Source organism: Argopecten irradians, chromosome 2 (assembly GCF_041381155.1).
Source record: "Argopecten irradians isolate NY chromosome 2, Ai_NY, whole genome shotgun sequence".
Lineage (NCBI taxonomy): Eukaryota > Metazoa > Mollusca > Bivalvia > Pectinida > Pectinidae > Argopecten > Argopecten irradians.
The window spans coordinates 60,546,869-60,569,527 of NC_091135.1; the positions used below are offsets into that span (position 1 = coordinate 60,546,869).

At 35.1% G+C, this 22,659-nt stretch overlaps 1 protein-coding gene across 2 annotated transcripts; it reads left to right on the forward strand.

The window, feature by feature from the left end:
* The first annotated feature begins 1,693 nt into the window (after positions 1-1,693).
* LOC138316129 (tetratricopeptide repeat protein 5-like) lies at positions 1,694-22,277 on the forward strand. Of its 2 annotated transcripts, XM_069257648.1 has the most exons (10): positions 1,694-1,846; positions 4,565-4,697; positions 4,980-5,191; positions 5,854-6,001; positions 6,313-6,407; positions 7,739-7,792; positions 9,002-9,148; positions 9,800-10,017; positions 20,816-20,960; positions 21,211-22,277. In XM_069257648.1, the coding sequence occupies exons 1-10, from the start codon at positions 1,823-1,825 to the stop codon at positions 21,328-21,330; spliced, it is 1,296 nt and encodes a 431-aa protein (XP_069113749.1). In that variant the 5' UTR covers positions 1,694-1,822; the 3' UTR covers positions 21,331-22,277. The 2 variants fall into 2 exon arrangements, with proteins under 2 accessions (XP_069113749.1, XP_069113750.1); XM_069257649.1 differs by lacking the exon at positions 1,694-1,846 and having other exon boundaries at positions 4,576-4,697; positions 5,018-5,191.
* The last annotated feature ends 382 nt before the right edge of the window (positions 22,278-22,659 follow it).

Genomic DNA, 22,659 nt, shown 5'->3' on the forward strand with positions numbered 1-22,659 from the left:
TATCATCACCTTCAGAACTGTTTAATTAGAATAATTGAAATGTTAATTTTCATAACGCGGGTCGTTTTATGTTTCCCGCCGTCGTCCTAAATGCCGCGCGGTAGTTGAATATCACTGCGCCAGACGGCAAAACAGCGAAATGAATCTCCACTGTTATCGTACATAAGACAGGAAATCTTGCATATGTTTCGTGTTGTAACCTCATCTTAAGCCATCGATATATATTTTCTTTTGTTATTAATGTTTTTAAGAAACCTTTGAATTTTGCTCCGGAAATGTAGTGGGCCTTTAATAGTTACACTTATCAGAACTTTACAAAAAAAAAAGATAAAAGTTTAAAATAGAAGAATATACTATTAATTTCCATAACGCGCGTTGTCTTAGTTATTACACAGGGATTCTTGCATTTTTTGTGTGTTGTAACTTCATTTTTTTTCATTCATTCAATCTTTAATTCCTCGTATAGAGATACAAATAATAAATTCAAAAGAAATACAAAAAAAAAATACAAAAAGGAAAAGAAAAAATCATTTTTCCAGCTATAAATGTTCATGAATTTCAAATAGAAAAGGGAGGAGCCAGGCGCACATATACGCGTTCACGTCGCGAAACGTTAATCTATTCTTTCTTATTGTCTGTCAGACTCACTCAGGCTATTATAAAGGATAAATATACATGTGAAGCTGCTCTTGCGTAGCGTGTAGCCATTTTGTGAAATTGTTCCTCTATGTCTTTAAGGTCATCATTACGTTGCCCGAATAGAATCCGGACAAAACCTTCATCTGACTGACTGTCTAGTAGTATAAAACATTCAATACCACATATGTCGAGAACATCAGTCATAAATTTGTCTATAATAATTAAAGAATGAGTGACACGGCACTGTGTCAAACAATGTCTAATGATGTTCGTTCGTCCGTTTCCATATTTTGAACACAATTCATGGCTATTTTGAGGTGGATAGGTCAACATCTTTGAAACAAAGCGGGTACATGATGTAGATCTGATGGGGGTTTCGGAGTAGTCCAGAGTTCGTGGGCGAGTATCTTTGTGTGGACATGTTTATTAAACGACTGAAATAGCTCTCCTTGTCCATCCAATCGAGCCATAACCTCGTTTCGAGATTCCTAATAATAGTTTCCAGGATATTATTTTCCAGTACAGGATTGAGGTCCTCTACACTGGACTCATAATCATACTACAATAAATACATACATGATACAGTATATAATGTACATGTAGCATTGCAGGTAATAATCTGTGTAGTTACGTTAGTTAAAGTTGATGATTTTAAGAAGTTCATGTTTTTATTGTTAACACAGTTCATAATGATAACTCTGCTCTAGAGTAGAGTAGATCTTGGTTTTCCCAGAATTTGTCTAAATTATTTTTAAAGCAGTTTATATTAGGTAATGATATACATGTAGCAGATTCTGGTAAAGAGTTTCAAATTCTGACAGTTCGCACAGTAAAATAGACATTGAATGTTGGTGGTAGAGTTTTATTTGAGTTTCTCCTATCACTGTTTTGACAGTGATTAATTAAATCTCTACTAGTAATGTTATTGATATGTTTTTTTAATGGTTGTGGGAAGTTGGGTCGACATTCGACATCCATCTTCACACAACCGTTTTTCGTTTATTTTTGTAGATGGCGTTGATTTGAATGCATCCGGATATGATTGTCTTTTATAAAATATATTAGAGTCAGCCCTAAGCGTCTCTGTAATCCAGACTTGAGCGTGAAAGTAACTCAGTTGGTTACTGCATGTCAAGACAAAATCAAAACAACAAAAATTGTTGACACAGAAATTAATTGGAAAATGACCGCTGAACAAAAAGCAGAGGTTTGTCTTATTTGATGTGAACGATGTGCATGTTTTAGATTTACAACTTTTCTAATTACCGTATAAGTTTTCCACTTTGTAGAATCGATCGTCCGATATGCAGAGTAGTCAGTTCATGATTCAAATATTTTTTGTCAGTTCTGTAAGTTACAGGTCGACTAAGTGTAAAATGAGCGGGTTGGTGTGGTTTGTACATACCTAGTTTAAATACGTATACGGTCTCTGTCACTCAACTGACGGAACTTGCTTCTTTGGCTCAGTCGGTAGAGTCGCAGATTTCCACGCGGGAGACCAGTGTTCAATTTCTGGTCGACAGGAATGTGTATTTTCCTGTTCTTCTACAGAAGTAACATGTGAGCAACATTATATGTGTGCCAAACCTAAATCTGACCATGTTTCCGTAGTCCATATGCATGAAAAGCTCCAAGGGAATTTTTTTATATATATTTTTAAATTGATGTTAAACATGTCCCACGAACTCTGGACTACTCCGAAACCCCATCAGATCTATCATGTGCGCACTTTATTTCAAAGATGTTGACCTATCCACCTCAAAATAGCCATGAATTGTGTTCAAAATGTGGAAAAGGACGAACGGACATCATTAAACATTATTTGACACAATGCCGTGTCACTCATTCTTTAAGAGACAGATTTCCACGCCGGAGACCCGGGTTCGATTTCTGGTCGGGGCACTCGACAGGAATGTGTATTTTCCTTTTCTTCTACAGAAGTAACATGTGAGCAACATTATATGTGTGCCAAACCTAAATCTGACCATGTTTCCGTAGTCTGTATACATGTACATGAAAAGCTCCAATTAAAAAGGGATTTTTTTAAATATATTTTTTTAATTGATATCTCTATAAATGTAGCAGGATTGGACAGGGTTATTGGTTGGATCATCGTTGACCAGATAGCTCAGTGGTAGAACATATTCGTGGTTAATGTTCACAGGTCCCGATTTGGAATCCCAGTCTGACGCTATTTTTTCTTCTCACCTGTTGCACAATGTTTTTAAAGTAGATATTATAATCTTCATCAAAGGACAATTTGACCTTTTTACATACAATGTAAGCATGCACATGCTGATATATTTTTTAATCTGTATACAGTATTGTCATATTGTGTTTACGAAAAATTAAATTCCAAATGAAAGTAACAATGCTGACTTTTGTCTTTTGTAATCAAGAACCGTTATATTTAAACTTACACTCTTGTCTTCCTTTTTCTCTAAGTCTTCACTCTAAGACTCAACACACTACCAAGGTTCTGGTAATTAATCCGGCAAGTTATTAATTTAAAAAGCATGAAATAGATTTTGGTCACAGGTACCAAATTACCAAATGTATTAGAAAAAATGAAAAAATATATATGGCTTTGTGGGTTCTAACCCAGAACCCTTCAAGTACTAGCCCCAGCGAGATGGTCTACCAATTGAGCAACATATATTGGTTGCAGGCGATTGACCTGATTCTGAATCGTTACATTATTCAGAAGAAAAAATCTTAAATGAACAAAATCCTGGCTAGAACATTTAATACATTCCATTGTTATTTCTTCACCTGCCCTATAAGGGCAAGTTAAGTGAGCTTATGCTGTGGTGCAGCATCCATCGTCTGTCCAGCCGTCTGGCATCACATGCACCTTCTCCAAAAGTTGGAGACCTAGAGACCTGAAATTTGGCCTGTGGCATGCTTGGTTGTAGGGCTACCAAGTTTTGTTCAAATGAATGACCTTGACCTTTATTCAAGGTCATGGGGGACAAATAGACTGAAATATAAACAACTTCTTCTAATAACCAAGAGGCCTAGAGAACCTATATTTGACCTGTGACATGGATTGGATGAAGGGCTACAAAGTGACCTTGACCTTCATTTAACACCATAGGGTCAAATAGGCTTAAATTTTTGAACGACTTCTTCTTAATAACCAAGAGGCCTAGACACCTGATATTACCAGGGTCATTCATATTGACTTTCTCAGTATGCACCATGCATGATTACAAGATAGCAGGTGAGTGATTCAGGCCCATTGGGCCCCTGTTAGTCATTAACACAAAGATTACATTGTGTACTTGAAGTATACTCAGAAATGTAAGATGCTCTTCCATTACAATAATAGCTCCAGTGACTGTGTATGTAACAGGTTTTAATTGAAACTGTCACCTACAAAGGTAGCTTCATGCTAGTGGAAACTTCCCAGTAACTCAGTAGATAGAGCAGTGAACCAGGTATTCCATGTTGATGGCTAAATATTTTTACATGTATAAGCTCACCCTATTTTATGTAATACTGAGCTCAACTCGATTTGCGCTCTTCTAAGAAAAGAAGTCTTCTCAGAAGATCTTCCAGCCTATAGACGGAAGAGCTTCCAGAAGTAGAAGAGCTACAATCGAGTGAATGGAGGTTATATTCTGAAAGTAGAAGAGGGCAAATTGAGTTAGGCTCATTAACTTGTGTGTTAGCTTACACATACACATGTGGCTGTCCGATCATAGATCAAAAGCAGGCCTAAGAAGCTGTATACACTATACAGATTTTTTTAAGAGACTAATCATTTTCATTATTTTTTATATCATTATTCAGCTTTTAGAATATATTCATTTGAAAGCAAAATTTTCCTTCGTCGTGGATACTGATATCTAAATACTCTGTTTGAATATAAATAAATAATAATAAATGTCAATATTAATGTGATTTAATTTTTGTGTTGAAGGAAGCTGTTGATGCCCTTTACCATTTTAAGGACCACTACCTTGAGATCAATGGCAAAGAAAAGGGACACCAAAAGAATGAAGACGTTCAAAAGAAGATGCAGTCAACATTAGAATTTTTAGAAAGTTTAAATGGTTGGTTAAATATTTAAAGTTACACAAATAAATGTTCCTTTAAAAAAAAGAGAGTGTTCGTTGAAATAATTTTTCCAAAGACTAAAACTTATATTTGCTGACATTCATAGATTTGAATATAAACAGCCAAGTGAAAGCATGTCAATGCTGAATGAAATAATTATGATTAGTTCAAATTACATATTCTATTTATTAAAGAAAAGCTGAAATTGTGTTCAGGCCCTGACATGGAATTGGAAATTGATTTACAGTATGTATATGTATTAATAATGATTGTTTTAGATAAAATCACCAACAGAGCAGTGTATTTCATGTTGAAGGGGAAAATTCTAAATGTCCTACCTACACATGATCCAAATGCAGAGGAAGCTTTATCTAAAGCTGTTAAACTTGATCCCAAACTTGTTGGTGCATGGAACCAGCTTGGCGAGTGTTACTGGAAAAGTGGTAACATCAATTCCTCAATCAACAGCTTTTCTGGAGCCCTTAATCATGTAAATATCTATCAACAAACGTCTATTGCCCAGTCTAATTATTTAGGATCTCAATCACTTCAAATACCTCTAAAGCAACATTACTGAGAATATTGACTTTTAAAAATAATTTTATAGTTAGAAAACTATTAAAGGGCCACTACCTTTCCGAAACGGCTTTTAATTTTTGAAATAGGAATGTAAAACGAGATCAATAATTTTGTAGAGTCGGAGGATTTATAAACTATACGTTTACTAGCACACTTATCATCACCTTCAGAACTGTTTAATTAGAATAATTGAAATGTCAATTTTCATAACGCGGGTCGTTTTATGTTTCCCGCCGTCGTCCTAAATGCCGCGCGGTAGTTGAATATCACTGCGCCAGACGGCAAAACAGCGAAATGAATCTCCACTGTTATCGTACATAAGACAGGAAATCTTGCATATGTTTCGTGTTGTAACCTCATCTTAAGCCATCGATATATATTTTCTTTTGTTATTAATGTTTTTAAGAAACCTTTAAATTTTGCTCCGGAAATGTAGTGGGCCTTTAAGAGTTTAAACATAGCAGCAGCATTTATGAAAAATCTTTTATCTCTTTTATTGTTTTGCCAAACTTTCTTATGCATGTAGCTTTCTATTCAATTTAAGTAATTATATATAATCTGTATTTCTTTTAGTCAAAAAACAAAGTGTCCCTGCGAAACTTGTCAATGGTGCTTCGACAGATGCCAGGCTCACAGGCCCAGAGATTGAAAATGGTTGAGGAGAGTTTGGACAAAGCAAAAGAGGCTGTACAATTAGATGTCAATGACGGAATATCTTGGAGTAAGAATAAAGTATTATAAATGGGATGATATTGTACCCAAATTGGAATTAAATATGACTGACGAATCTGACATTGTCAAAGTTTTTCGAAATTATTTATGTTGCTTGTCAGTACCAGCTAGGCCAGAGTTGCAATTTACCATTCATTTATAAGTTGTCAAGATGAATTTACTTACCGGTATACTTATAAATGCAAAATTTCTATAATTGGTCCTTCTTTTTAATATCAATATTCAGACTTATTTGGTATAAAGTACCTGTGTACTTATTGATGCGGTGAATCATTTATACCCTTCTACATCGTATTTCAGTGATTCTAGCTAACGCCCACCTGTCTATATTCTTCGCCAGCGGAGTACAGAACCCAGAGTCACTGACACAGTGTATGAAGGCTTACAAACAAGCTGTGAGTATTTATCATTGAAACTGATTAGATGAAAAAATAGATAATCACTAAGAATAATAATTTTACAGTTCACAGTGAACTACCCGGTATTTTATTTAGCATTCGTAAAAGCTCCATGTTTTTAGAGAGTAAGTAGAAGTTTGAAGGACTGTTTTTATTATTATTTGAAAGATTAACAATGACATAATCATTTATGACAAATTTACTAGGGCTGGATCGGTATACCGATATACTTGTTTGTACAGGTATTTAACAACGATTCCCGATACAGCAACATGCTGTTGTATCGCTGTATCATTCAAATATTACCGTTTTTCACTCCTTTTGACAGAAAATATCCGTTAAAGGTCATATAATACCATCCGGGCAAAGGATTTCTGTAGCATATTTTCTATTGATAGGAAGGGTCAAGCTTCAGAGTCACTGAGATGCACCGGAAATGCATTTGCGTAACCATGAATACAACTTAGCAGAGCACATGACAACTTGCATTTGGCATGACTCGCAATCAACTACCGTATTTGACCTAAAGAGGGCGCCTGCTGTAATAAGGGCACCCTTGCCTTTTTTTCTTTTCAGCTGTCTTGTATCTTTTTTTTTAATAAACAGACACTTACCTTTCCTTAGAATTTTGTTTCCTATTCAATTTACAGAATAAAAAAACAGCCACATATATATCCGACATTAGATAGTTTAAATGTCAATGACCTAGACTGACACAGTCATAGTAGTCGTCAGCCATATCATCCATAATCACTGATAGAGTCGCTGCTTTCAGATAGCTCAATGTTAGCATTGTTTACATTCATAAACTGCTTGAGCAACATTAACATCGCTCTGATAAAAACCTTCAAACATTGGTTCATCGTGACAGCTGACAGGTTGACACGTTCCCTTTCACTCTAGTATTCTGTCTAGACAACAGGGTCCACGTGCTAGAAAACATCAAAAGATTATTGCAGGGAAACTTGCTATAATCCATTTCAAAGTGTTCGGCAGTTCCCTTTGAAGTGACGACTGTGTAGCTGCAAGCTTTTGGGCTATAGTCTGTTTCAAATAACTTTAGAAATAATTAACTTAATAAGGGCGCCCCATCACCAGTTACCTGGGCACTGCGCCCTCTTTAGGTCAAATACAGTATTTTGTTCAAAATATGTCTTTAGTTTTCACGATATCAGTAACAATTTTTACATGAAAAATATCATCAATGCGTATCATGTATTGTTTCAGTGTATTGCCAATACGTATCATATTGGTTCAGCTGTTCCAATACCCAGCCCTAAAATTTACACAATTCTGAACTGAATTAATGCTGTTTTGTCTTACAACAGGAGAAGGACCCAGTGGCCAGGACGAATGCAGATCTCCATTACAACAGAGCAATGGTAAGCTATGTCATAAGGGTATTGATAGACTACAATATTGTTGTAAGAATGAAGATTGTTGATTGGACTGACTTAGGAATGAAGATTGTTGATTAGACTGACTTAGGTATGAAGATTGGACTGACTTGAGTTTGAAGATTGTTGATTGGACTGACTTAGGAATGAAGATTGTTGATTAGACTGACTTAGGTATGAAGATTGGACTGACTTGAGTTTGAAGATTGTTGATTAGACTGACTTAGGTATGAAGATTGGACTGACTTGAGTTTGAAGATTGTTGATTAGACTGACTTAGGTATGAAGATTGGACTGACTTGAGTTTGAAGATTGTTGATTGGACTGACTTACGAAGTAAGTTTGTTGATTGGACTGACTTAGGAATGATTAAGGAATGAAGATTGTTGATTGGACTGACTTAGGAATGAAGATTGTTGATTGGACTGACTTAGGAATGATTAAGGAATGAAGATTGTTGATTGGACTGACTTACGAATGAAGATTGTTGATTGGACTGACTTAGGTATGAAGATTGGACTCACTTAGGTATGAAGATTGGACTCACTTAGGTATGAAGATTAGTGATTGGACTGACTTAGGTATGAAGATTGTTGATTGGACTGACTTAGGTATGAAGATTGGACTGACTTAGGTATGAAAATTGTTGATTGGACTGACTTAGGAATGAAGATTGTTGATTGGACTGACTTAGGATTGAAGATTGGTGATTGGACTGACTTAGGAATGAAGATTGCGCCCAGGGCGTTTAGAAAATTGAAAAAATGAAAAGACGCTTACTAAGACAAAATTATTGCAAAAACAAAGTGCAAACCTATACAGGATTGATAGTTTAAGTCTTTTTTACGCCCGAGCAATCAATATTGAGGAATCAAAATGGGGAAGGGCACTAATAGGGGTATGGGCACTTATTGGATCAAATACGGTAAGTATTTTCCATGGTTTTAGGCCTATAAGTTACATATATTATATATATGTCTTGATTGTAGTTCTTTGAGTTACATATATTATGTATTTTTCCTGGTTGTAGGCCTATAAGTTACATATATTATGTATTTTTCCTGGTTGTAGGCCTATAAGTTACATATATTATGTATTTTCCTTGGTTGTAGGCCTATAAGTTACATATATTATGTATTTTCCTTGGTTGTAGGCCTATAAGTTACATGTATTATGTATTTTCCTTGGCTGTAGGCTTATAAGTACCAAGAGGAGTACCAGTCAGCACTAGAAGGCTTTGATTCTGCCGCATGGATGGATCCCACATGGCCAGAACCTCGTATAAAAGAACAAGAGTTGATTTCTTTCTTAAGGAAGACAACAGAGTTAACGGAAACAAAGGTTATTTTAAAGTCATAAATGTGATGGAATAAGATGCATGTGACATGTAGAAATAAACTTCAATTTTAAATTGTGAATGGATAAGTTATATCTCTTTACTGTTTCAGCAAGCCAAAACTATGTGCTAAAAGATGTCTGTCTTCATCCACTATATATGCAATCAAGTGAAACAAGAAAGGATACTAGTGTCCTATAGAATTTTGATCCCCATAGAATACTTACCCGGATGAATATTTCATGCATAAAATATTGATCCCCCCTATAAAATATTGATCCCTCCCTAATGCAGTATAATTTTTGATATACTGCACCCTAAACATATACATTGTAGTCCTGAGAATTAATATCATCAGTACCTATGGGTTTGCTCAGGTAATACACAAGGTGTCACACCTACCTGTAATTAAACACCGGTATTAAACTTTCAATCATTGCACTACTGGTATATGCACATCCCTTTATTTGTGTCTAGAAGAGGTGTTACACAAAAGTCTACCATCCATAATTATAGCTCTTATACCTATGGGAAGGATTTGTCAAAGTAGTGTAACTCTTACTAAAGTTTTACAAATGTAAATGTATGAAACAATACAAAACTTATGCTTCCATATCTCAGCTGTCTCCAAAATGTGTTCATTATTGTTCTTGTAGGGGAAATTAAAAGGAAAAAAGCTGACAGCAATGGTTGAGAAGCTGAAGGAGGCAGATTTAGGTCCATACAGTGGAGGTAGTTATACCAGTCAGAAGGGCAAGGTCATCACACTCAACAAATGTCCATTTACTGACCTTGTCCCTGGCAAGGTCAACCATCAGAAAGTGGTACTGGGCAGAGTGGTGTGTTCTGTGTCGTGGGAAGATCCAGTTCCATTGTAAGTAAAGCATTGTTATATATGATATGTCTGATAAAGCAGATTTTTTTAAAAACAAAATGTGTTCTTCAACGTGGAACAATTTATCAGTGCATCATATCACACTTGATAATGCTTTTGGCAGTTTAAACTAGTAAATTGGTCTCAGTTGCCTTTTCTGCTCATAATCTATTCTTCCATCTTTTACTTGAATTAAATACTGTATATGGTGTATTTATGTAATAGGTGAGACATGCTGATTGATAAATTTTGGTTCAGTTTTTGTGCATAATATATAGCCCTATTATCTATTTTTATTTTGAGTACATTTTGTATGGAAGGTAAAGTTAGCACATTTATAACTGTGTTAATCATATGACCTTTTTATTAGGTCACCTGAGACGAAGTCTCAAGTGACCTATTCTTATCGCTTTTTGTCCGTCGTCGTGCATCGTGTGTCGTGCGTCGTCCGTCGTATGTCCGTAAACAATTTACATTTTCGACTTCTTCTCAAAAACCACTGAAGCAAATTTTGCACAAACCTTCTAAGGCATATGGTCAATCAAAATTGTGAATTATATGGTCACCGCCCCCCTGGGGACTGTGGGAGGGGCCAAAAGGGGTAAAATTGACTATAATTTCAAAAATCTTCTTCTCCACTCACAGATGTGATGGAATCAAATACTCTTCACAAATAGAAAGGTCTAAAGGTCCTTTACATAATTGTGAATTATATGACCCTTGGGTCTCAGGTTTCCCCCTGGGGAGGGGGGTTAAGTTTACTATAGTTTATATAGTGAAAACACATTTTGGAGCATTACTTGGTCATTTATAATAGAAAATTAGTCAAATGTTGTCAGAATTATCCCTATGAAATGGCCATTGAATTCTATTAACAAATTTTCCATGACTGACTCCCAGGGGCCTTAGGGGTGGGGCCAAAAGGGGTCAAATAGTCTAAAACTTCAAAAATCTTCTTCTAAAATTCTGGAACTGGTAGAATCAAATACTCTTCATAGATGGAAAGGTCTTAAGGTCCTTTACAAATAATGTGAATTATATGACCCTGGGGTCTCATGTTTCCCCCTGGGGAGGGGGTCAAGTTTACTATAGTTTATATAGGAAAAACACATATATGAATATTTTTTGCTTATTTTTCATAGGAATTTAGTCAAACTGGGTTAGAATGTTTAGCCTGAGATAGCATTTTATCGTCATATCCATATTGGTCATGGCTGACCCTCAGGGGCCTTAGGGGTGGGGCCAAAAAAGGGTCAAATAGGCTAAAACTTCAAAAATCTTCTTCTGAATTCACAGATTTGATGGAACCTGATACTCTTCATAGATTGGAAGGTCTTAAGGCCCTTTACAAAAATTGTGAATTTCATGGCCCTGAGATCTCAGATTTTCCCCTGGGTAGGGCGTCAAGTTTACTATAGTTTATATAGGAAAAACACATTTATGAATATTTTTTGCTTATTTTTCATAGGAAATTAGTCAAACTGGGTTAGAATGTTTAGCCTGAGATAGCATTTTATCGTCATTATCCATATTGGTCCTGGCCGAGGACCCCAGGGGCCTTAGGGGCGGGGCCAAAAAAGGGTCAAATAGGCTAAAACTTCAAAAATCTTCTTCTGAATTCACAGATTTGATGGAACCTGATACTCTTCATAGATTGGAAGGTCTTAAAGCCCTTTACAAAAATTGTGAATTTTATCTCCCTGGGATCTCAGATTTTCCACTGGGGAGGGGGTCAAATTTACTACAGTCTATATATAGGAAAAACACATTAACACATTTATTGAAGTTATTAATGGAAATGTTTTTATAAATGTGTCAAACTGGGTTAGAATTATTAGCCTGAAAAAGCATTTTAACACCATATCACATATTGGTCCTGGCTGACCCCCAGGGACCAGAGCGCGGGGGGGGGGGGGGGTGGGAACAAAAAAATTAAAATTCTAATACGAAAGTTCAACTTTAAAGTTTATTTCAATTCGAAAATAATTTTTTTATAGATTTGAACCAACTTTGCAATGCAGCACTCAGGTGACCATCAAGGCCACTTGGCCCTCTTGTTTTCACTTTCAGTACATTTTGTTTGGTAGCTGAGGCTGTAGATAAACTGTGATAAATAGATACTAACCCCTCTAATTTTATAATACATTTTGTAATATGGTAGATAATCACATGTATAACTGTGTAATCATATTACCCCCCTCTCTTTCAGTACTTGTCAGTACATTGTGTAATCATATTACCCCCTCTTTTACTTTCAGTACATTTTGTATGGTAGATGGGATTGGCACATGTATAACTGTGTAATCATATTACCCCCTCTTTTACTTTCACTGTTTAATTCATACTACCCCCTCTTTTACTTTCATGTACATTTTGTAATATGGTAGATGGGATTGGCACATGTATAACTGTGTAATCATATTACCCCCTCTTTTACTTTCAGTACATTTTGTAATATGGTAGATGGGATTGGCACATGTATAACTGTGTAATCATATTACCCCCTCTTTTACTTTCAGTACATTTTGTAATATGGTAGATGGGATTGGCACATGTATAACTGTGTAATCATATTACCCCCTCTTTTACTTTCAGTACATTTTGTATGTTAGATGGGATTGGCACATGTATAACTGTGTAATCATATTACCCCCTCTTTTACTTTCAGTACATTTTGTAATATGGTAGATGGGATTGGCACATGTATAACTGTGTAATCATATTACCCCCTCTTTTACTTTCAGTACATTTTGTAATATGGTAGATGGGATTGGCACATGTATAACTGTGTAATCATATTACCCCCTCTTTTACTTTCAGTACATTTTGTATGGTAGATGGGATTGGCACATGTATAACTGTGTAATCATATTACCCCCTCTTTTACTTTCAGTACATTTTGTAATATGGTAGATGGGATTGGCACATGTATAACTGTGTAATCATATTACCCCCTCTTTTACTTTCAGTACATTTTGTAATATGGTAGATGGGATTGGCACATGTATAACTGTGTAATCATATTACCCCCTCTTTCACTTTCAGTACATTTTGTAATATGGTAGATGGGATTGGCACATGTATAACTGTGTAATCATATTACCCCCTCTTTTACTTTCAGTACATTTTGTATGGTAGATGGGATTGGCACATGTATAACTGTGTAATCATATTACCCCCTCTTTTACTTTCAGTACATTTTGTAATATGGTAGATGGGATTGGCACATGTATAACTGTGTAATCATATTACCCCCTCTTTTACTTTCAGTACATTTTGTATGGTAGATGGGATTGGCACATGTATAACTGTGTAATCATATTACCCCCTCTTTTACTTTCAGTACATTTTGTAATATGGTAGATGGGATTGGCACATGTATAACTGTGTAATCATATTACCCCCTCTTTTACTTTCAGTACATTTTGTAATATGGTAGATGGGATTGGCACATGTATAACTGTGTAATCATATTACCCCCTCTTTTACTTTCAGTACATTTTGTAATATGGTAGATGGGATTGGCACATGTATAACTGTGTCATCATATTACCCCCTCTTTTACTTTCAGTACATTTTTTATGGTAGATGGGATTGACACATGTATAACTGTGTAATCATATTACCCCCTCTTTTACTTTCAGTACATTTTGTATGGTAGATGGGATTGGCACATGTATAACTGTGTAATCATATTACCCCCTCTTTTACTTTCAGTACATTTTGTAATATGGTAGATGGGATTGGCACATGTATAACTGTGTAATCATATTACCCCCTCTTTTACTTTCAGTACATTTTGTAATATGGTAGATGGGATTGGCACATGTATAACTGTGTAATCATATTACCCCCTCTTTCACTTTCAGTACATTTTGTAATATGGTAGATGGGATTGGCACATGTATAACTGTGTAATCATATTACCCCCTCTTTTACTTTCAGTACATTTTGTATGTTAGATGGGATTGGCACATGTATAACTGTGTAATCATATTACCCCCTCTTTTACTTTCAGTACATTTTGTAATATGGTAGATGGGATTGGCACATGTATAACTGTGTAATCATATTACCCCCTCTTTTACTTTCAGTACATTTTGTAATTGTATGGTGGATTGGCACATGTATAACTGTGAATCATATACCCCCTCTTTACTTTCAGACACATGTATAACTGTGTATAATCATATTACCCCTCTCTTTTACTTTCAGTACATTTTGTAATATGGTAGATGGGATTGGCACATGTATAACTGTGTAATCATATTACCCCCTCTTTTACTTTCAGTACATTTTGTAATATGGTAGATGGGATTGGCACATGTATAACTGTGTAATCATATTACCCCCTCTTTTACTTTCAGTACATTTTGTAATATGGTAGATGGGATTGGCACATGTATAACTGTGTAATCATATTACCCCCTCTTTTACTTTCAGTACATTTTGTAATATGGTAGATGGGATTGGCACATGTATAACTGTGTAATCATATTACCCCCTCTTTTACTTTCAGTACATTTTGTAATATGGTAGATGGGATTGGCACATGTGTATAACTGTGTAATCATATTACCCCCTCTTTTACTTTCAGTACATTTTGTAATATGGTAGATGGGATTGGCACATGTATAACTGTGTAATCATATTACCCCCCTCTTTTACTTTCAGTACATTTTGTAATATGGTAGATGGGATTGGCACATGTATAACTGTGTAATCATATTACCCCCTCTTTTACTTTCAGTACATTTTGTATGGTAGATGGGATTGGCACATGTTATAACCTGTGTTATAAATGATATTACCCCCCCCCTCTTCACTTTCATTACAATTTGTAATATGGTAGATGGGATTGGCACATGTATAACTGTGTAATCATATTACCCCCTCTTTTACTTTCAGTACATTTTGTAATATGGTAGATGGGATTGGCACATGTATAACTGTGTAATCATATTACCCCCTCTTTTACTTTCAGTACATTTTGTAATATGGTAGATGGGATTGGCACATGTATAACTGTGTAATCATATTACCCCCTCTTTTACTTTCAGTACATTTTGTAATATGGTAGATGGGATTGGCACATGTATAACTGTGTAATCATATTACCCCCTCTTTTACTTTCAGTACATTTTGTAATATGGTAGATGGGATTGGCACATGTATAACTGTGTAATCATATTACCCCCTCTTTTACTTTCAGTACATTTTGTAATATGGTAGATGGGATTGGCACATGTATAACTGTGTAATCATATTACCCCCTCTTTTACTTTCAGTACATTTTGTTTATGGTAGATGGGATTGGCACATGTATAACTGTGTAATCATATTACCCCCTCTTTTACTTTCAGTACATTTTGTAATATGGTAGATGGGATTGGCACATGTATAACTGTGTAATCATCATATTACCCCCTCTTTTACTTTCAGTACATTTTGTATTGGTAGATGGGATTGGCACATGTATAACTGTGTAATCATATTACCCCTTCAGTACATTTTGTTATGGTAGATGGGATTGGCACATGTATAACTGTGTATCATATTTTTTATTTTACATTGTGTATGGTAGATGGGATTGGCACATGTATAACTGTGTAATCATATTACCCCCTCTTTTACTTTCAGTACATTTTGTGTATGGTAGATGGGATTGGCACATGTATAACTGTGTAATCATATTACCCCCTCTTTTACTTTCAGTACATTTTGTAATATGGTAGATGGGATTGGCACATGTATAACTGTGTAATCATATTACCCCCTCTTTTACTTTCAGTACATTTTGTAATATGGTAGATGGGATTGGCACATGTATAACTGTGTAATCATATTACCCCCTCTTTTACTTTCAGTACATTTTGTAATATGGTAGATGGGATTGGCACATGTATAACTGTGTAATCATATTACCCCCTCTTTTACTTTCAGTACATTTTGTAATATGGTAGATGGGATTGGCACATGTATAACTGTGTAATCATATTACCCCCTCTTTTACTTTCAGTACATTTTGTAATATGGTAGATGGGATTGGCACATGTATAACTGTGTAATCATATTACCCCCTCTTTTACTTTCAGTACATTTTGTAATATGGTAGATGGGATTGGCACATGTATAACTGTGTAATCATATTACCCCCTCTTTTACTTTCAGTACATTTTGTAATATGGTAGATGGGATTGGCACATGTATAACTGTGTAATCATATTACCCCCTCTTTTACTTTCAGTACATTTTGTAATGGTAGATGGGATTGGCACATGTATAACTGTGTAATCATATTACCCCCTCTTTTACTTTCAGTACATTTTGTAATATGGTAGATGGGATTGGCACATGTATAACTGTGTAATCATATTACCCCCTCTTTTACTTTCAGTACATTTTGTAATATGGTAGATGGGATTGGCACATGTATAACTGTGTAATCATATTACCCCCTCTTTTACTTTCAGTACATTTTGTAATATGGTAGATGGGATTGGCACATGTATAACTGTGTAATCATATTACCCCCTCTTTTACTTTCAGTACATTTTGTAATATGGTAGATGGGATTGGCACATGTATAACTGTGTAATCATATTACCCCCTCTTTTACTTTCAGTACATTTTGTAATATGGTAGATGAGGATTGGCACATGTATAACTGTGTAATCATATAACCCCCTCTTTTACTTTCAGTACATTTTGTAATATGGTAGATGGGATTGGCACATGTATAACTGTGTAATCATATTACCCCCTCTTTTACTTTCAGTACATTTTGTAATATGGTAGATGGGATTGGCACATGTATAACTGTGTAATCATATTACCCCCCTCTTTTACTTTCAGTACATTTTGTAATATGGTAGATGGATTGGCACAGTATAACTGTGTAAAACTAGACATGTAATCATTTAACTGTGTAATAAACCCTCTTTTACTTTCAGTACATTTTGTAATATGGTAGATGGATTGGCACATGTATAACTGTGTAATCATATTACCCCCTCTTTTACTTTCAGTACATTTTGTAATATGGTAGATGGGATTGGCACATGTATAACTGTGTAATCATATTACCCCCTCTTTTACTTTCAGTACATTTTGTAATATGGTAGATGGGATTGGCACATGTATAACTGTGTAATCATATTACCCCCTCTTTTACTTTCAGTACATTTTGTAATATGGTAGATGGGATTGGCACATGTATAACTGTGTAATCATATTACCCCCTCTTTTACTTTCAGTACATTTTTTATGGTAGATGGGATTGGCACATGTATAACTGTGTAATCATATTACCCCCTCTTTTACTTTCAGTACATTTTGTAATATGGTAGATGGGATTGGCACATGTATAACTGTGTAATCATATTACCCCCTCTTTTACTTTCAGTACATTTTGTAATATGGTAGATGGGATTGGCACATGTATAACTGTGTAATCATATTACCCCCTCTTTTACTTTCAGTACATTTTGTAATATGGTAGATGGGATTGGCACATGTATAACTGTGTAATCATATTACCCCCTCTTTTACTTTCAGTACATTTTGTAATATGGTAGATGGGATTGGCACATGTATAACTGTGTAATCATATAACCCCCTCTTTTACTTTCAGTACATTTTGTAATATGGTAGATGGGATTGGCACATGTATAACTGTGTAATCATATTACCCCCTCTTTTACTTTCAGTACATTTTGTAATATGGTAGATGGGATTGGCACATGTATAACTGTGTAATCATATTACCCCCTCTTTTACTTTCAGTACATTTTGTAATATGGTAGATGGGATTGGCACATGTATAACTGTGTAATCATATTACCCCTCTTTTACTTTCAGTACATTTTGTAATTGGTAGATGGGATTGGCACATGTATAACTGTGTAATCATATTACCCCCTCTTTTACTTTCAGTACATTTTGTAATATGGTAGATGGGATTGGCACATGTATAACTGTGTAATCATATTACCCCCCCTTTTACTTTCAGTACATTTTTTTATGGTAGATGGGATTGGCACATGTATAACTGTGTAATCATATTACCCCCTCTTTTACTTTCAGTACATTTTGTAATATGGTAGATGGGATTGGCACATGTATAACTGTGTAATCATATTACCCCCTCTTTTACTTTCAGTACATTTTGTAATATGGTAGATGGGATTGGCACATGTATAACTGTGTAATCATATTACCCCCTCTTTTACTTTCAGTACATTTTGTAATATGGTAGATGGGATTGGCACATGTATAACTGTGTAATCATATTACCCCCTCTTTTACTTTCAGTACATTTTGTAATATGGTAGATGGGATTGGCACATGTATAACTGTGTAATCATATTACCCCCTCTTTTACTTTCAGTACATTTTGTAATATGGTAGATGGGATTGGCACATGTATAACTGTGTAATCATATTACCCCCTCTTTTACTTTCAGTACATTTTGTAATATGTTAGATGATGGATTGGCACATGTATAACTGTGTAATCATATTACCCCCTCTTTTACTTTCAGTACATTTTGTAATATGGTAGATGGATTGGCACATGTATAACTGTGTAATCATATTACCCCCTCTTTTACTTTCAGTACATTTTGTAATATGGTAGATGGGATTGGCACATGTATAACTGTGTAATCATATTACCCCCTCTTTTACTTTCAGTACATTTTGTAATATGGTAGATGGGATTGGCACATGTATAACTGTGTAATCATATTACCCCCTCTTTTACTTTCAGTACATTTTGTAATATGGTAGATGGGATTGGCACATGTATAACTGTGTAATCATATAACCCCCTCTTTTACTTTCAGTACATTTTGTAATATGGTAGATGGGATTGGCACATGTATAACTGTGTAATCATATTACCCCCTCTTTTACTTTCAGTACATTTTGTAATATGGTAGATGGGATTGGCACATGTATAACTGTGTAATCATATTACCCCCTCTTTTACTTTCAGTACATTTTGTAATATGGTAGATGGGATTGGCACATGTATAACTGTGTAATCATATTACCCCCTCTTTTACTTTCAGTACATTTTGTAATATGGTAGATGGGATTGGCACATGTATAACTGTGTTATCATATTACCCCCTCTTTTACTTTCAGTACATTTTTTAATATGGTAGATGGGATTGGCACATGTATAACTGTGTAATCATATTACCCCCTCTTTTACTTTCAGTACATTTTGTAATATGGTAGATGGGATTGGCACATGTATAACTGTGTAATCATATTACCCCCTCTTTTACTTTCAGTACATTTTGTAATATGGTAGATGGGATTGGCACATGTATAACTGTGTAATCATATTACCCCCTCTTTTACTTTCAGTACATTTTGTATGTTAGATGGGATTGGCACATGTATAACTGTGTAATCATATTACCCCCTCTTTTACTTTCAGTACATTTTGTATGTTAGATGGGATTGGCACATGTATAACTGTGTAATCATATTACCCCCTCTTTTACTTTCAGTACATTTTGTAATATGGTAGATGGGATTGGCACATGTATAACTGTGTAATCATATTACCCCCTCTTTTACTTTCAGTACATTTTTTTATGGTTAGATGGGATTGGCACATGTATAACTGTGTAATCATATTACCCCCCTTTTACTTTCAGTACATTTTGTAATATGGTAGATTGGATTGGCACATGTATAACTGTGTAATCATATTACCCCCTCTTTTACTTTCAGTACATTTTGTAATATGGTAGATTGGATTGGCGCATGTATAACCTTGTAATCATATTACCCCCTCTTTTACTTTCAGTACATTGTGTATGGTTGATGAGGATTGGCACATGTATAACTGTGTAATCATATTACCCCCTCTTTTACTTCCAGTACATTTTGTAATATGGTAGATAGGATTGGTACATGTATAACTGTGTCATCATATTACCCCCTCTTTTACTTTCAGTACATTTTTTATGGTAGATGGGATTGACACATGTATAACCTTGTAATCATATTACCCCTCTTTTACTTTCAGTAAATTTTGTAATATGGTAGGTGGGATTGGCACATGTATAACAGTATAATCTTATTACCCCCTCTTTTACTTTCAGTACATTTTGTAATATGGTAGATGGGATTGGCACATGTATAACTGTGTAATCATATTACCCCCTCTTTTACTTTCAGTACATTTTTGTATGGTAGATGGGATTGGCACATGTATAACTGTGTAATCATATTACCCCCTCTTTTACTTTCAGTACATTTTGTAATATGGTAGATGGGATTGGCACATGTATAACTGTGTAATCATATTACCCCCTCTTTTACTTTCAGTACATTTTGTAATATGGTAGATGGGATTGGCACATGTATAACTGTGTAATCATATTACCCCCTCTTTTACTTTCAGTACATTTTGTAATATGGTAGATGGGATTGGCACATGTATAACTGTGTAATCATATTACCCCCTCTTTTACTTTCAGTACATTTTGTAATATGGTAGATGGGATTGGCACATGTATAACTGTGTAATCATATTACCCCCTCTTTTACTTTCAGTACATTGTGTATGGTAGATGGGATTGGCACATGTATAACTGTGTAATCATATTACCCCCTCTTTTACTTTCAGTACATTGTGTATGGTAGATGGGATTGGCACATGTATAACTGTGTAATCATATTACCCCCTCTTTTACTTTCAGTAAATTTTGTAATATGGTAGATGGGATTGACACATGTATAACTGTAATCATATTACCCCCTCTTTTACTTTCAGTACATTTTGTATGGTTGATGAGGCTGGCACATGTATAGCTGTAAATGTGTATAACATAGCCCAGGGAGCTGGTGTGAAGGTATGGGATTCTGTAGCCATACCAGAGCCTTTCCTCCAGGAGGTCAAAGTCAACCACAAGGACCTTGTAAGTTGCATTTATTTTATTAGAATATCTTTGGTTTGGGTGAATGGATAATAGTTCTTAATAGTCTTAAAATATTTGAAATTGAAACAATGATGCAGTTAATGAACTATTATACATTCACAAACAAAAAATGAAACTAATCATTTTCAATGTAGAAAGTGTTTTGATTACTACATTTGCACATGAATTTTGCATCACAATAGTTCTGGACTTCATTTGTTAAGTAATGTGTGTGTTTTATCATCCACAGACATTAGATCGTACAAGTATCAGAGTGGACACACCGGTAGTATTGGTGGTCAATGGCCGGAAACTTGGACTGGACAAACAGGCGCCAACCATGTTAGTGAACAGAGTGTGTGATGCTTAAACAGGCGCCAACCATGTTAGTGAACAGAGTGTGTGATGCTTAAACAGGCGCCAACCATGTTAGTGAACAGAGTGTGTGATGCTAATAAGTAACCAACAAAAGGAATAACGAAGACCTAAAACAGAAAAAAAAACAAGAGCGAAAATATGATAACGTTCGATCAGTAATGATACACATGTTTAAAAACTTCCCTATGCATGGAAATACATGTAATTTGGAAAGAAACTTCTGTAAAAGAAGTTTCTGCATCAAGCCATCATATCCAAAGCTGGAAAAACATCCTGTATTTTCCAAAGGTAAATTTATCGAAATAGGTGCATCTGCAAATCAGTGACTATTGCAAATTAATGAAAGTAATGTTCATGGAAATCTAAAATGTTCATGTTACATGTACATACATGAAAATTGTACCTGCATATGAGGATAGAATGTGGGAATGTTTGCAAGGGCATTGTTTTAGAGGGGATAGCGTTATAGCTGAGGTCACAGCATAAAAACATAATTGTATTGCTGTATGATGTGAAAATGTCTGTGCATCAACATTGAGAGATCAAATCAAATGCTTCTTATTTGTCACATGTCCTACATTTGTCATCATTACATATGAACTATGAGAAAGTAATCAATCTATCTGTCCATATACTGATGCATTTCAATTCATAGTCTATCTACTATTCATCATTAACTTATTTCGTTTCAGAAAGTGCTCCATGTATGAAGGTATCGCATTTTATTTGTGACAGAAACATACACATTTGTACAAACCCTTTGGAAATCTGTTGTGTGAAGGTGTTAACTGATAAAACAATATGTTGGAGAGTGAATCTGTATAACCTGTATCATACATGTTTGGTTAGCATGATAGTTTACTTGGTGAGAGAGATGTGATATTGTCTGGAATTTTCAATAATGTGCTGTGATATATAAAGTAAACAATCTTATATTCATACTGTCTTAATATTTAATTGAATGGCAAATTTCTGCATGCGCTATCTGTTTACTAGTAAATCTTGTGATGACACTGACAGATTCAGGCATTTTCAAATATGAAATTGAAATTCTAAACTTTCAACATAGATAATCGTAATCGTTTTGCTTTTTTTTTTTTTTTAAATCTACCTCTTGTAGTTCTGAAACCAGTTTTACTTTTATTAACAATTATTCTATTAATTAGCTGTATAAGATATCCTTGATCTTCGCAAGTACTGTTGCGGTATTTTTTAGCTCACCTGGTCCGAAGGACCAGGGTGAGCTTATGCCATACCTTGGCGTCCGGCGTCCGGCGTCCGTAGTCCTTCCGTCCGTCAACAATCGACTTCTTCTCCATAA